General features: G+C 36.7%; 1 protein-coding gene across 4 annotated transcripts in view; it reads right to left on the bottom strand.

Annotated features, from left to right (window-relative positions):
- TAB3 (TGF-beta activated kinase 1 (MAP3K7) binding protein 3) overlaps nucleotides 1–16,333 on the bottom strand; it is a 64,132-nt gene that overhangs the window by 20,832 nt on the left and 26,967 nt on the right. For 3 of the 4 annotated variants that reach the window (XM_012448872.2, XM_064364435.1, XM_012448873.3), the window contains 3 exons: nucleotides 10,735–10,926; nucleotides 5,294–6,740; nucleotides 3,980–4,140 (listed from right to left, as the gene is read on the bottom strand). In XM_012448872.2, the coding sequence (XP_012304295.1) occupies nucleotides 3,980–4,140; nucleotides 5,294–6,740; nucleotides 10,735–10,836 (1,710 nt within the window). In that variant the 5' untranslated portion in view covers nucleotides 10,837–10,926. Of the gene's footprint in view, nucleotides 1–3,979; nucleotides 4,141–5,293; nucleotides 6,741–6,995; nucleotides 7,112–10,734; nucleotides 10,927–16,333 lie in introns of those variants that run through there. The other variant, XM_012448874.2, reaches the window with a different exon arrangement.

The raw sequence follows: 16,333 nt of genomic DNA, 5'->3' as shown, positions 1-16,333 counted from the left end.
GAGAGAGACCAACGTCAAAGACCACTGGTGTTCTTTGGTAGCTTGGCCTCAGTTATGCATCTGGGACTCAAAGCTGTGGGGTAGTCCAAAAACCTAATTAGAACAGGAAGAATGGGGGGAAATAACTTGAAGGAGAGGGCAATTGGCAGCTTTCTGAATATTAAAATTGTATCCTTCAAGGTAAAACTTAAATTTCCCCCTCCTCCATGAAACTGTTTCATCTTTAAACTCTATAGGCAAAAAGCTAACATTTTTATCTCAAAACTCTGAAAGTACTTATATTGTTAGCATTTAGCTCGTCAACACATCTGATTTACTGCCTTATATTTTCTCTCATACACAAATACGTATAGACTCACAGATATACCTGTATCTCATTTTACATACAGATCTAAGAGATGAAACCTTTGTCAGCATTTAATACAATGCTTTGCAAATAACAGATTCAGGGAAATGACAACATCATGCATTTTGTATCTTGCACTTCTGCTCTCCTTAGAAAAAGGTTATTTCACTGCTATTCTAAGTTTCTGCAAGCCCCCTCCCCCGCATAGCAGGTCACAAATGTGCACTGCAGTATCATCAGGCAAGCAGCTTTCTAATCAATTTTGTACACACTGCCTGACAAGCATTTTGTTTGAAAACTTGAAGGTAGGAATGTGTGCTTTAGTAGCAAAAACATCAGTTCTCTACTGGGTATTCTTATACACAAGGTCAATGATAAGGCTAGCTATCTACTGATCACCTACTTCACGCCAGGCTTATTACATGCACTGTCTCTTTATCTTGACAACAATTATTATAATATACTTGCTATAATTCTCTTTTATAGATAGGGAAAATCAGACACAGAGAAGTTAGATATAGCCAGGGAGCACTCGAGCAATTCTGACTCCCAAGCCTATGTGGGCTCTCTTTCCATTATGTCATGGTTCTTCAAATGAGCCTTGATGAGCAAAAAGGGAATTCTGACTAAATGATTTATTTGATTAATTTCCTACATAAGTAGAATCTTGTATATTTTCCTCAAGTTCAAAGGAAGTTGAAGTACAAAATGCTTCAGATTTGTGTATTTAAACCCCAAGCAAATTTTTCCAGTATTTTTCAGCCAATACTTATTTTATAAGAACACTTACTATTTGTTGGGCATTGTGTAAACTGCTTCACATATATTACCTCATGTAATCCTAATAAAAATCCCATAAGATGGGTACTATACCACACGTTTGATAGATAAGAAAAAAAGCATAGAGAAAGTTACTGATCCAAGGATACACGAGTGACACAAATAGATGCAAGATTCAAACTGGCACCTGACTTGAAAGCCTACTGTCTCAAGCACCACATACAACTGTCCCTCTGCCATGTACTACTATTGTCTTCCATTTTACTCTAGGCTCGGTAATGGAAACATATAGGAAACACACTTAAATGTCTTATCTCTCAGATGTTAGCACACACATGAACTACCAATTTCTCAATCTGGGGGATGGCTACACATGGGGGTTCATTATACTATTTTATGTATCTTTGAAATTCTCTATAATAAAACTTAAAACGAAATTACAGCCCAAGGCAGCAGTTTCACCAACTTCTCTTTCCTAAGAAGATACATCAGGGGCTGGGCGCGGTGGCCCATGTCTGTAATCCTAGCACTTTGGGAGGCTGAGGTGGGCAGATCATGAGGTCAGGAGTTCGAGACCAGCCTGGCCAACATGGCGAAATCCCATTTCTACGAAAGATACAAAAAATCAGCTGAACATGGTGGTTCATGCCTGTAATCCCAGCTACTTGGGAGGCTGAGACAGTAGAATCACTTGAACCTGGGAGGCAGAGGTTGCAGTGAGCCGAGATTGCGCCATTGCACTCCAGCCTGGGTGAAAGGGTGAGACTGTCTCAAAAAAAAAAAAAGGAAAAAGAAAAAAGATACATCAGTAAGAGCTCTGATATAAACTACGCAGAAGTAATCTTTTTTGAAGTACTAACCTATGCTACATTAGACAGTTCTCTACTTCCAACGAAAAGCAAAAAACCAATATTATTTAGCAGGGATTATCACACAGCAAGTAGTTGCTAAATAAAATGATTATTTTAAAGAAAATTACTATGCTAAGAAAATTTGTTTATGCTCTACGGGTACCTAAAAAATTCCAAAGTACCCAACCACCATAAGTGGATTCCCATATGGGTTATGTCCTTCAATATCTTCCACAATCAGAAGAGTCAATTAAGATTTCAAATGGAGAAAATGAGGCAGAAATTTGATTTATATTAATATCACTTTTCCATTAAGGATAGCTTTGTTATTTTCAAGGGCTTTAGTTAGTTAAAATCTTCTTACTTACTTCTAATATTGACTATACTGAAGATTATAGACAATATTACAAAAAAATCATTAAATTATTGAATATACCTATTTCTCAAGAATCCCTTTCTCAAAAACTCCCACTTGTTCCCTGTTACCAGCAGAAAAAAGTTCAAGCACCTCGACTTAGCATGCAAGATCAAAGCCCCAGTTAACCTCTGTTAACTCATCAGAAAACTCATGCTTATGCCAGGGAATTGTAGTTACTGTCTCTTGAAAGTCACTCTCCATCTCAACTTTCAAGTCTTCATTACCTTATTGTTCTTTTCTCTTCTAAAATGCCTTCCCCTTTTCTCTCTGTCTATTGTTTAGAGCAGTGGTTCCTCACCCTTTTTTTCCTTCAATGTAATAATCTTATGAAAATCAGATGAAAGCTATAGACCCACTTCTCATATTAAACACACTTATGAAACTCTGCATATAATTTCAGAGAATTCACAAATCCCCTTTGAAGCCAAGAACCTCAAGTAGAAACTTCACTATGAGGGAGTGGCTGCACAGATGCTAACTGTAAGAGGTCTGCCATATGCCCACTTCTCTAAACCTGTAAACTCAGAGATTACCCTAAGTTTAGAGAGGGTAGGAAAATGAGGAAAGGCTTCATGGAAAAGTAGAGGTTAAGTTGAGCCTTGAAGAACAGACAAGATTTACACGTGCAGAGCTTTTTAGAAGGGCATTCCAGCAGGAGGATAATGTAAGAGCAGAGAAGTACATTGAATCTGCACAGAAACGAGTTGATGTATGAGTTCTCTCATTACCCGTGAACATATACAGCACTTACCACACTGTATCATAATTATCTGTTGATGTATCTATTTTTCTCACTGGCAGGTATATAGTAAGCATCTAGCGTAGTACCACATTTCGTAAAGTATATGCACAAAAATGCTAAATGTTGAAAGGTGAAATGATAGGTTGGATCATAGCCTGCGAAGTCATAAGATTTTAAACATGTTTCAAAACTTTGAGATGTTTCAAAATTCTCAGAGTTGTTTGGGATTGTTAGAACTCATATACATTAACCAACATGTTAAAAATATCCGAATCTTTTCATTAGAGCAGGTCCCTTTAAGACTGCTATCAATCAATACTGTTAGTTCAGTTTCTATAATTATTTACACTTAATAAAACTGCTCTGCCTTAAAATATTCTACAATCAACACTTCCCCAAAATTCATATTGATCTCATTTTAACTTATTTGAATTACTTACAAAATTAATGTACTTAAGAAAATAATTTTTAATGTTTAAAAAATATATATCATATGCTTAGAAGAATAAATGAATACACAAAGAATAATTCATCACGTTTTTGGTCAGGGTGCACTGTTCATTTCTATTTTGACAGAAAGCAATTTATAAATAAATGATTATAATCAGTGTTTGAAAATAATGACAAGCCTATGGAATTTGCATACATGAATAAATAATCAAATTATTTTGACAAGAACTACTAAAGGCAAAAGTTTTTCATCCATTGTTTTAAAAAAAAAAACAGCAACAACAACAACAACATCCCCAGAACTCTGCCAGGAATAAAACCTAAAGAAAGATAAATGACCTGACAGCCAATATCTTGACCCTCCTATTGACACATCCTAACATATGACTTACCGTAGGGATCGCAGTGGTGCAGCTGACTCTTCTGAGCCGTCTCTGCATCAGGTCATGCTCCATACTGTTAACTTCGGACTTCAATCGCTCTAGCTCCTCTTTCTCAAGTTTCAATTGCTTTGCTAACCTCTCCATCCTTGCTCGTTGATGTAACAGCAAGGCTACAGCATTATAGATAAAGTCATTGCAGAGAACAACATTGAACAAGTGACTGAAAAATTTCGATATGCATTGCTAATGTATAAAAGACTCATTCAACTTGGGAGTTGATATTTACTCTCATGTCTTTCTAATGCTATGCTGCCTCCGTATCTGCTTTAATTTAGCTCTTTGAATGCTACTCAAGTGACATCACCTGAACATCCCTCTTGTTCTACTGTCCTAAGATTCTCTTTATACTTGTGTGTGTTTTGAACAGGCTGACTACCAGGCATTCCTAGTAATTACTTCCCTTCGTATATATTGAAAGAAAACTAAATTCTCAGGTATCTTGAAACAATCTGAATAGACTTTTTAAAAACTATTCTTTACATCTAATTTAGGTCTACTATTAGCTAATCCAATAACATTCTTCATGACTATTTCCACTTCTTATAAATTATTTATATGTAAATATCATTATGCCCTCTGGTCATCCTGTATAGAAAAGATTCAAATTCTTTCATTTGATGAACTTTAGTTCATTTTCCATGAATCTCTTTCCTACTCTGTAGTTTATACTTTTGACAATTTCCATTTCACTTGTATTTTTCACTCTATGAATATTCTTTCTAAAGTAAGCTTTATCTGGGCACTATAAGGCCTTATTATGCCTCCACTTTCATATTTTAAAACAAAGTCTATAGATGACTCTGAAGCACTAACTTTATTTTTATTTATTTATTTTTTTTGAGATAGAGTCTCACTCTGTTGCCCAGGCTGGAGTGCAGTGACGTGATCTTGGCTCACTGCAACCTCTGCCTCCCGGATTCGAGCAATTGTCCTGCCTCAGCCTCCCAGGTAGCTGGTGATTACAGGCACGTGCCACCACACCCAGCTAATTTTTGTATTTTCAGTATAGGTGGAGTTTCTCCATGTTGGCCAGGCTGGTCTCGAACTTCTGACCTCAGGTGATCTGCCCACCTCAGCCTCCCAAAGTGCTGGGATTAGAGGCGTGAGCCACTGTGCCCGGCCACTAATTTTATTCTTAATAGCAATGCTACTTCCCAACATTTAATACTAAATATTTAATTAAAACTAAACAGCTAATATATTTGAATAGGAGACTGCTGCCTCACCCCAGAAATTAAATTTCATAAAAGGGTTAAAATTTACCTTGTGTGTAGGCATAGTCATCTGATCCAGAACTAGAACTCCTCTGATATTTATGGCTTCCCTTTTCTCCCCCAGAGCCTGGTATCACTGAAATGGGCTGAATAGGTTCTGGTGCTGCAGAGCGCTCTTCTTGGTCCACTAAATTTAAAAGATTTTCAGTCGTTGCTCGGCCTACAGTAATTTTAAAAACTGTAGTTGGGTTTGGTATCACTCGAGGAGATGGTGATGGAGTACACGAAGGTCCAGTTGGCTGTGTATATGTAATATACACAGGATTAACATTAAATGGAGGTTTTGGTTGACTAGATATCCCTCTCGAAGGAGAACTTGAAGGTGGTGTGGTGGCTGTGTACAGTGAGTGTTGATTCCGTGGAGATGGTTGATTACTGATGGGTGAAGGACTCCTATTAATTGCTGTCCCAGGTCTCTGAGAAGGTTCAACTGTAATTTCTATCTTCTTCATGGAACCTTTGGGTAAGCTAGATGCTGTGTATGGAAGATAGGCTACTGAATGGCTTCCCTGTTTCTGATAGCTAGGAGGTCCTTGTTGATATGGATGGGGTGGAGTAGTTGAAGGACTAGGTGGCATAAAGATGTGGCCCAACTGGGAAGGTTGCACTTGATGCTGTGGAGAGCTGAAGGGTGAAGGACATTGAGAAGGAGGTGGTGAATGGTAAGCAGACTGAGGGATCTGCTGCTGTTTGGGAGAATACTGAGAAGGTTGATAGTTCTGTTGGTGTGGATAAACAGGTAAAGGACGCTGGCTATAGTGAGGCACTGGGCCCTGTGGTGAGGACTGCCACGGCGTACTCTGAGGAGCTTGTCTTCCTGATGAACTCTGAGATGTCTGTCTAATATAAATAGAACCAGGAGACCCATAGAGATTGCTTGGAATTTGTGGAAGAATTTGTAAAGCTCTTGGTACAGTCTGTCCAGAAGGGAGGTTCTGGGATACTGTAACAGTAATTGGATTTGTACTATACCGAGGTATGTGCATGTATGAAGGAGGTGGCGGTGGTGGTGAAGGCCCTTGCATAGCAGACGGATTCATTCCTGTTTGCATGGAAGATGGCTGTTGAGGTGGCTGTGAAGGAGGAGTAGCTGCACTTCTGTTCTGTTCATTCATAAAAAATGGATTGTAGTTGGGAGTAGCAGCAACAACAGCTGGAGCTGAGTGTGGTTCTTGAACTAGACATATCAGCTGTTTACCTGCTGCATGCTGTGGATCAATATGTCCATCACTTGAGCTGTGTACCAGTGTTCGACCACCATTAAGTTGGGCTCCATCTCCTGGGTGATAGCTACTAGGAGAATGGATACCCAGGTTAATATGTAAAAGGCGATTTCTATTCATTCTATTGTCATCTGGACTATGGTATTCCATATATAAGTATTTGCTACTCTCCTGGGAAAGGGCTCGGCAACAGGCTTCAAGATTGTTGTTATTCTAGGGGAGAAAAATGGTAAAAGTAACATTGGCAACATTAACAAATTCTAATAGTGGAAGTCAGGCTTTGCCAGAGAGTTATGCAACTACTACTGTCACAGAATAAATAGAGAGCAGTATTTTAACCACAAAAAGCTTCATGGTCATCTATCCTGAAAAGGAGATTCCAAACAATTCATATAACTTTACAAACATTTAGCTCACATTACTAGTACTACCACTACTGCTACTGCTACAGAAATGTAAAGTACCTACTAATGAACACTGTGACTCAACCCCAAGTTTTCTGACTCCAAATCCAGGGCTCATTTTATACTTGTTGCATCTCAACAAATTAAAATGTTGGGCTTATCTTGGATTCACCACAAATGCTGCAATATAAGTAATATCCATTATTAATATTTAAATTGATTAAAAAAATAAAAATAACCATGCTTTAGTTTTTAAAAGCACTAAAACCACAAAAAGAGAAAAAGAATTACAATAAAATTCCTGAAGTAACTCTTCAGGAATTACATACAATAAAGAATTACAATGAAATTCCTGAAGTAACAATAAAAATTCTAAAGCAGCCCTCACTTTTTTTTTTTTTTTTACCTAAATTTATCCTTGAATAACTTCAACTGTCTGAACCATTAAGAAAGAGTTAAGCAAAACAAAGAAATCAGTATTTAAAAAGCCCATAATTTGAACTATGGCTCCATGAATTTGCCAGAGTTACGGTACTTAAATTAAAAAATCCTAGTGTCGATGCTTTAATGAAATTCATTCATATTCATAGTCTCGAAAGTTTTTACCCACTGAAAGATGTCTTGGTATACTTTCAAAATCACTGAAAGATTTGAATTTTTTTAGTTATACTCACAAAGAAGGTAATAGTGAACTGACACTTTAGAAGATCAATGGACTGTAATCAGACTAATAAAAGGTTCCCTCTTTTTAAAACTGTAATATATGATAAAGCAGTTTTCTATGGAAATACGGAGTTCCAAACTATTTTACTAGTGTAAAACACATATTATCTACTTTTGAAATAATCCACAAAAAGTTTCTCAATTATTGTGACTTTCTCTGTAGTTCATAAATATACAGACAGATATGCACATGCATATATATTACTATATATTTATTTTAGGAAAAGTACATTTTATATAAAAATGAAAGGAAATAATTTACTTCTGCTAAGGACCAAATGAATTTAAACCTAAAACAGGACCCATAATGTTGTAATTTTAGAGTTGGGAGAACTCCTACATGAGTTCATCTGGTCCAATTCAACTCAGATTTACAGATGAGGAAAGAGATGTCGGGAAAGTTACATGGCTTGACAACAGGCACTTAACTAGTTAACTGGAAAGCCAATTCCACATTCTTAATTCTCCTGAGTCCCAGTGCTCTTTCCACACGGTAATTTCAAGGGAAAGGATGTTGGCCAAAAGGACATTATTAAACTGGAGCTTTAGGAAGTTTAAACACAAAAAACGTCAAGCAAATCTTTGTAAAATAAATTCTTAGAAATGTAATGAATTGGCTTTATTAAAACACTATAGATCTTTTTTAACCTTTTCTTTATATAAAACTTTTGACACTAAAATTCAAATACTTTAAAAACAAAGATCATACATGTAAAACATTAACATTCTACCCAGATGATAGTAACAAATAGTAATTATTATCAATATAGAAAATTTAAAATTCAAACACTTTAAAAAATACTTTGAGTCACAGAAAGATGTATTAATTGAAGAAGAAAATCATTACAACTCAAAGATTTGAATTATTTTTACCTTGTTTGAAAATCGTTTTGACCAAGGAAGAGATGATATTAAAAGCAAATTTTGAGCCAAAGGATTCAAACTGATTGCAAACTAGAATGTGTCATTGACAGATAGCTGAAGGAAAAATATGGAAGGGGAAATAAAGTATTCTTTAATTTTCTTTTTAGACCTATGGATTAGGGTAAAACAAACTAGAGAGTTCTGTTTGAAATCCAAGGTAGTCATGGACACTTTACCATTTGACATTTTTATTAATAACCCTGAAATTTAATGTTCTCCACACTGAGTTAGATGGCCTACTTAGTATTGTCACAAAAAAAATCCAAATTCAAAATGATATAAAGTTGGATCTGTCAGCACATCTCTAGTGACAAGTTGACTAAATTTTCCTATGAAGAAAAATTAAAAACCACAAGAACAAGATATTAAAGTATTATTTTTACAGTATTGTAAAAAGAAAACTACTAGAATAGATTCTAATGTCACATCTGAACTGTTAAATGTCTTAAAAGAAAAATAAGGATTAAAAAAGGTATCAAACAGTAAGAATAAAGAAATCAAAATTGTTTAGTTGGATACAGAGGTAAGAATTTTTAAGACATATAATGAACACTTTTGAAAGGAATGAGGCAAAAAGCATCATATTCCCCATCCTAAATTGAGGATGATACCCCAGAGAGGCTCTAAGGTTTGTGCATTAAATACAGACTACAGAGCCCGTACATTTTAATGTGAATAAAGCAGCTTTCCAGAGCCAGTAGGTGGTAAGTCTCCATACCAATATATTAATCCCAAAGGAAGAAAAAAGTGAAAGATTTAGGACAGTGTAATTATCAACAAATGTTCACTGAGCTGAATTTAAAGTTCTATTCCTTCAGTTTAGTTAAATGGTCATGAAAAAGGCAGGCAATAAAGGGCTAAATAAAATAAAGCAAGGTTAGGGCTAGGTGAGGCCCTAGGATAGGTAAGGAAGGTGATTATCAGGAAGTGATTTAAACTAAAAGCCTCACCCTTACTTGATTTCACTTCTGTAGGAAGTATCTTTCTCTACCAGAAACCAAAATGGGACTAAAGTAAAGAGCTGAGATTCAGGCTGGGAATGTGTGTTAGAAAAAGCAAAGGCAAGCTGTAACACAAAAATTATTAAGCCCGAAGATCTAGACTGGTAAAGGGCTTGCAAACAAAGGAAGCACCTCTGTTACCATCATTGTTCTATGACTCTCTAGTTGTAATTAACCTCACCTGTATATAGTTTTAGGTTATATCCTGAGCTGCTCACACTGCCATAAGGTAGAGTTTGAACATGAATATTGACTGTGTGTGTGAGGAAGACCAGTGGGCACAGTAGAAGTACTGCTGCCCAAACTTAAGCAAATAGTTAAGTGCCATAACCCAAAACACAGTACGATCCTGTGAAGGATGACATAAGACACAACAAGGGGACAGTGAGACAGGGAGATGGGGGTAGTGGTGGAACACAGGGACGGGACGACATGGGGAGTGGTAGGCCTGCTTCTCTGTTGTCCCCTGAGTAGGAAAGACTCATTCTATCTTAGAGATGAGATTTAATTCAATGTAAGACACACAAGAAGACAAAGGGAATGTGACTGAACTAAAGAAAGTGGGCTTACATTTAAAAGTAGGTATCAGAAAGGATTTAGCATTAGAAAAACAGAAACGGAGTGGATTATCTACACTTAAAAATAGGCTCAAAAGTGTATAGTCTAAGAAGTTAAAGTGGTAAAATCTGAGATTCAAAATTCAACTCTAAGGACTTAGGGACTGATGGTACAACCCCAAAAGTTCAAAAAGTGAAACATAAAGAGAATCTGTTTTTCTTTTTGCTACATGCCTTTACTCTCTTCTCCAATCTGTGGTTCTCAATGGTGGGAGATTTTGCCTTCCGTGAGACATTTGGCAATGTCTAAAGAAATTATCAGTTGTCACAACTGCAGGGATGCTATTGGTATTTACCGGGAAAAGGCCACGGATGCTATTAAACATTCTACAGTGCACAAGGCAGACTCCCACAACAGAGAATTATCCAGGCTAGACTGTGAACAGTGCCAAGGTTGAGGGGAAATCCTGCTCTAAATGTTCCCCCTGGCCACACATACACATGAGAAAACATAACTGAGTTCTAATTACATCACACATCACCAGCTCTAATAGGAAAAACTAGAATTTAATATCACAATCACTGGTAGGTAACTTACCTGTAACATGCACTGAGACACCACGCCCTCTGGAATTTCAGGGAAACGTTGTCGAAGATCATGGAGAACCTGAATATCAAGCTGTGGGCTGCTTTGCGCCATGCCAGAGCTAATGGTGGCCAAGTTTCTCTCAGGAAATGGATATTAACCAGCCTTCCAAAAGTAATGATCTTCTAGCACCACAGTCATTTTCTATTAAAAAAAAAAATTAAAGTATGGTTAAGTCTAGTTACATATTTTACTTTATTCCTACGTCAGTATTGGTGGCATCTCCTCTAAGGAGGCTTCCACTGACACTCCTGATCTTAGTCCTGCTGCCTTGCCTCTCCCCTCTACATATGCTGGCTAGAGGACCCTCCACTATGCTGCCAAAGCAGGCTGTGCTTACCTTCACAGGAACACTAAACACACTATACTGAAACCATCTATGCACCTAAAGGTCTCGCCTATTAACAAAAAAACAAAAAACCTGGAATAGTTCATTATTACAGACAGGAAGTACTCAAGAAGTGATGGGAACATATCATAAGGACACAGAAGTTAACTTGAAGAGGTGCACTCACTGGCCACATTTGCAACATTTGAACACCAAAATAATAAGACAGTAATGAGTTATAAACCTGCAGAAATGAGGGAGCTGTGTGTCCGTATCAATGAAAGCTAAATACATACATACAAAAAGAGGGGAGAAGGGAAATCCTTGCTTACAGTAAAATCCATTTGGTAAACATGCAGGAGTGCTAGAGCTGGAAAAATCATTTTGCAGTCATCATAGTATAGACTGCTTCAAGCAAATATCACCAATGGGTGCTAAATCTAGGGGAATATATGGATGAAGAGTAGGAAATATACAGTTTTATAAGTGTGTACCCAAAGCTTATTCCAAAGAGGAAAAATTTAACTATGTAGTGGACAAACTCAACATCTTGACTGGCTGATCAAAATGAACATCACCAATGAGGGCCAGATGGACTGCATAGGCCTCCAGATGTGACAACCTGAGAACATATCATTTTATAGTATTACAGTCAGGAATGCATAACCTGGAACTAATCATGAGGAAATAGAACATTTTTCATTTTGGGTTTTTCTATTTAAAAAGAGGGGAAAAGGAAATGTCATCTTTAAAAATGTCAATGTCACTTTAAGACAAAGGTTTGAAAAATGTCCCAGGTTAAAAGAGATAGAGCCATGACAACTAAATCTTGTACCTAATCCTAGAGTGGATCCTATACTGAAAGGGAAAACTTATAAAATAAATCAGTGGATCCATTGACCAAAGTGAAACATTCGTGGTAGATTAGAAGTATTCTATCAATGTTTAATGTATTGAATTTCCTGTTTTCTGAATTAATAACTGTGCTGTGGTTACATACAAGAATATTCCTATTTTTAGGTATTAGACAATGAAGCATTCAGTGGTAAAGGGCATGCAACCTACTCTCAAATAGTTCAGAAAAAAATATATGTACATGTGTGTACGTAAAAATGTGTGTACATGCACACATACATGTGTGCAGAGAGAGAACTATAAAGCAAACAGGAAAATGTTAATAATAGGTGAATTTGGGTAAAGGGTATACAGTATTCTTTATCCTATTTTTAGTCTCATAATTCCTGTCAGTTTAAAATTATTTCCAAATAAAAAGTGAAAATAAAATGAAAAAAAGAAACCAGCTAACCAGACAAAAGCCTGTGGCTCTATTCAAGGTCTGTGCCTTAATTCACCACTGCATTTCCAGAGCCCAATCCCATGTCTACTCAAGTATCTGTTAAATGCTGAATCAATTTCACTATACTAAACCAATCTACCTAATAAGATAGATTTGGGTAAAACACTATTCATATTCAAAGAAAAATATACAGACAAACCTTTTACATGAATCTTGTCCTCCATCTCTTGCCATCCTCTACCCAGCAATTATCAGGGGAGTGGAATCATCTATATAGGGCAATTTGTGAATGCTTAGGGAAAAAAACTGGTTTAGGCTACTAAATCAATGGGTACATTTTTCCAGTTTGTCCCTTTTGAAAATCCCAAATCTGAAATACTAAGAGATTTTACTAGATTAACAATCTAGGATTTAATTTAAAATGTAAATTATTTCAAAGTCTTTAGTGTTAATTTATTTTCTGAAGTGGGGTTTGAATTATCTCTCTTTTTGATCAAAATGAACATTATCTTCCATTTTCACGGTAAAGCAATTTATAATTTGCACTGGCCAAAGGAACCCTAGCTAGATGTATAATCTTACCAAGTCACTGAAGTTCTAAGGCAGCACTGTCCAGTAAAAATATAATGTGAGTCATATGTATAATTTAAAATGTTCTAGTGGCCAAATTAAAAAGAAACAGGTGGAATTAATTGTAACATTTATCTCATGTCAAAAATACTATCTTAAATGTAATCTACATAAAATCGTTGTTATTTTATACATTTTTTTTCAAATGATTATTTGAAATCCAGTGTATATTTTATACTTACAGCACATCTTAATTCACACTGGTCCCATTTCCAGTGCTCAGTAGCCACCTGTCGTTTGTGGCTACTTTACTGGACAGTACAGCTCTAAGGCTTTAGGATCTTCATTTAAATAATAGGCAAAAACCTACAACTCTTAAATTCCGTAATTCAGCATCTCTTTTGAGGGTATACAATCAAGTAGGCACAGGGCCTAGCACAGGCTAGGTGTTCAATAAATATTTATTAGGAGAAATGGCAGAAAAAAGGAATTCATTGAATTTAATGGTAGGGATGACCTTAACTAAGCAAATCTGCTTATATTTACAGAAATAACAGTTTTCCTAAAAGGAAGTGATCCCAATATTTGAGGTGCTAAACCACATTCAGAACACTTCATGGCTAATCAAATCTTCAAAAAAGAGCTTCTGAAGCACCCAAAGGCTTAACTCCAGCTTTCCCAGGGGCTCCCAAAAATGGTTTTATTCACTTCCCAACCTTAATTACAAGCCTTTAAAATACAAGGACAATACCACTGTCTTTTTTATGAGATAGAAGAAAAGGCAAGAAGGATCAAAACAAGGACAGACAGGTTTCAGGTGTCAAAAACATAGGCTCCATATACTTCAGAGATCTTGAAAGTGGCCAGCTCTCAGCTAGCTTTGTTAGAACCTTCGGAAACCTCAGATGCTACTGAATCCAAGGTTACCATTAAGTTTATCATTATTATTAGCTACCATTCATTAAGGGCTAATAATATCCCCTCAAAGGTAGTTATGATTATCTCCATTTGACAAATAAGAAAATGAACTCAAAGAATGAACATATGGCAGAATCATCACTCAAATCCACACCTGCCTTCTCCAAAGTCCGTGTTCTTTCCACTAACGTCACTAGTAGATATCAGAGACATTCCTAATGATGAACACCTTTCTTTGACTGGGTAAGGAGCAAACCCTCAGTAAGTTTATCATTCAAATAGGGAGATAAACGTGTGTGGTGAGGTGGAGTACTGAGAGGGAAGGAAAAAGAATTCTTGTACAAATAAGTTAGCTGTTTAAACACACAAGAAGAAAATGACTTTTTAAAAAATGGCTATACATACTTGCCTTTGAAGAAACATGTTAAAGCATCTTTCAAATGGAAGTCAACAGCTTACAAAAATGGCTACCATCTGAAAAGATGATTAATAGTAGACTGACTTTTCACAACAAATAGGAATCTAAACTGGTAAAAACATATCCTCCTTAAGAGATTATGTATGTAATCTTAATACTAGTTAGCACTCTGCCCTGGACAAACATTCACTCACATAAGAACTAACTGACATGGATAATCATTTAGTATTTCACAGTAATATACTCTCAAACTTAATTTTTTGATAAGTATATCAGGTTAAAAAAAACTTATCTTAAAAAAGCAATTTCCATTTTGCTCACTGGGAGGCTTTCTTTTTACAAACAGAAAATATTCCACCCAATAAATTAAGTCACTGATCCAGTTTGGATGTTTGTCCCCTCCAAATCTCATGTTGAAATGTGATTCCCAGAGAGAGATCCAAGATGGCCAATTACTAGCAGCTCAGGATTGTAGCTCCCAGTGAAAGCACAGAGAATGAGAGGATGCCACACTTTCAGATGAATTTTTATTGCTCACGGACCAGGAGATTCGCAGCAGAGGAGCCCCACAGGTTGCCAGCGCGACTCTTGTGGCTGGTGCGGCGGTTCTTGGTGCAGAGTAAACGGGATTGGGTCCCCTTTTGGTCGACGTTTGGAGCTCCAGGAAGGCAGAATAGCCTATTCAGCTGATTGAAAAAGGGACTCAAGAAGGAAGCCAGACCGGAGATTCTCTGACAGAAAAGCACCATCAATCTTAACGCTGCTGTTTTAGCCAGCACAGTGAGTTGCTCAGATTCTGGCACTGGGAATCAACAAGTTGGACGTCCACTGGGAGACCTAATTTGAAAGTTGGTAATTACAAAGATGACAGGTGGATAAATTCACAATGATGGGAAGAAACCCGCGTAAAAAGACTGAGAATACCCAAAATCAGAATGCCTCTCCCTCTACAGGGGATCACAGTTCCTCATCAACAAGGGATCAAGGCCTGATGGAGAACCAGTGCATTCCAGTAACAGAATTAAGCTTCAGAAAGTGAATAATAAGAAACTTCTGTGAGTTAAAAGAACATGTCCTAGCCCAACGTAAAGAAACTAAGAACCTTGAAAAAAGCTTTGACAAAATCCCAACAAGAATAGACAATTTAGAGAGGAATATAAGTGAATTAATGGAATTGAAGAATACAATATGAGAACTCCGCAAAGTATGCACAGGTTTTAACAGTCGAATTGATCAAGCAGAAGAAAGGATATCAGAGGTCGAAGACCAACTTAATGAAATGAAACGAGAAGACAAGATTAGAGAAGAAAGAGTAAAAAGGAATGAGCAAAGTCTCCAAGAAATATGGGACTATGTGAAAAGACCTAATTTACATTTGATAGGTGTACCTGAATGTCATGAAGAGAATGAATCCAAGCTGGAAAATATTCTTCAGGATATTATTCAGGAAAACTTTCCTAACCTAGTAAGGCAGGACAATACTCAACTCCAGGTAATACAGAGAACACCACAAAGATATTCCTCAAGTAGAGCAACCCCAAGACACATAATCATTAGATTCACCAGGGTTGAAACAAAGGAGAAAATTCTAAGGGCAGCTAGAGAGAAAGGTCAGGTTACCCATAAAGAGAAGCCTATCAGACTCACAACAGATCTCTCAGCAGAAACCCTACAAACTAGAAGAGAGTGGGGGCCAATATTCAATATCCTCAAAGAAAAGAATTTTCAACCCAGAATCTCGTATCCAGCCAAACTAAGCTTCATAAATGAAGGAAAAATAAAATTTTTTGTGAACAAGCAAGCACTCAGAGATTTCATCACCACCAGGCCTGCTTTACAAGAGCTTCTGAAAGAAGCACTATACACAGAAAGGAACAACCAGTATCAGTCATCCCAAAAACTTATCAAAAGGTAAAGATTATCTCCATAATGAAGAATCTACAACAACTAATGGGCAAAATAGCCAGCTAGCATTAAACGACAATATTAAACTCACAAATATCAAGATTAATCCTAAATT

This window comes from Aotus nancymaae, unplaced genomic scaffold (genome assembly GCF_030222135.1).
Source record: "Aotus nancymaae isolate 86718 unplaced genomic scaffold, 86718_ANA_hifiasm-v0.15.2.pri h1tg000058l, whole genome shotgun sequence".
Classification (NCBI taxonomy): domain Eukaryota; kingdom Metazoa; phylum Chordata; class Mammalia; order Primates; family Aotidae; genus Aotus; species Aotus nancymaae.
The sequence above is the reverse complement of the archived record's forward strand: the minus strand, read 5'-3'. Positions and strand labels throughout refer to the sequence as shown.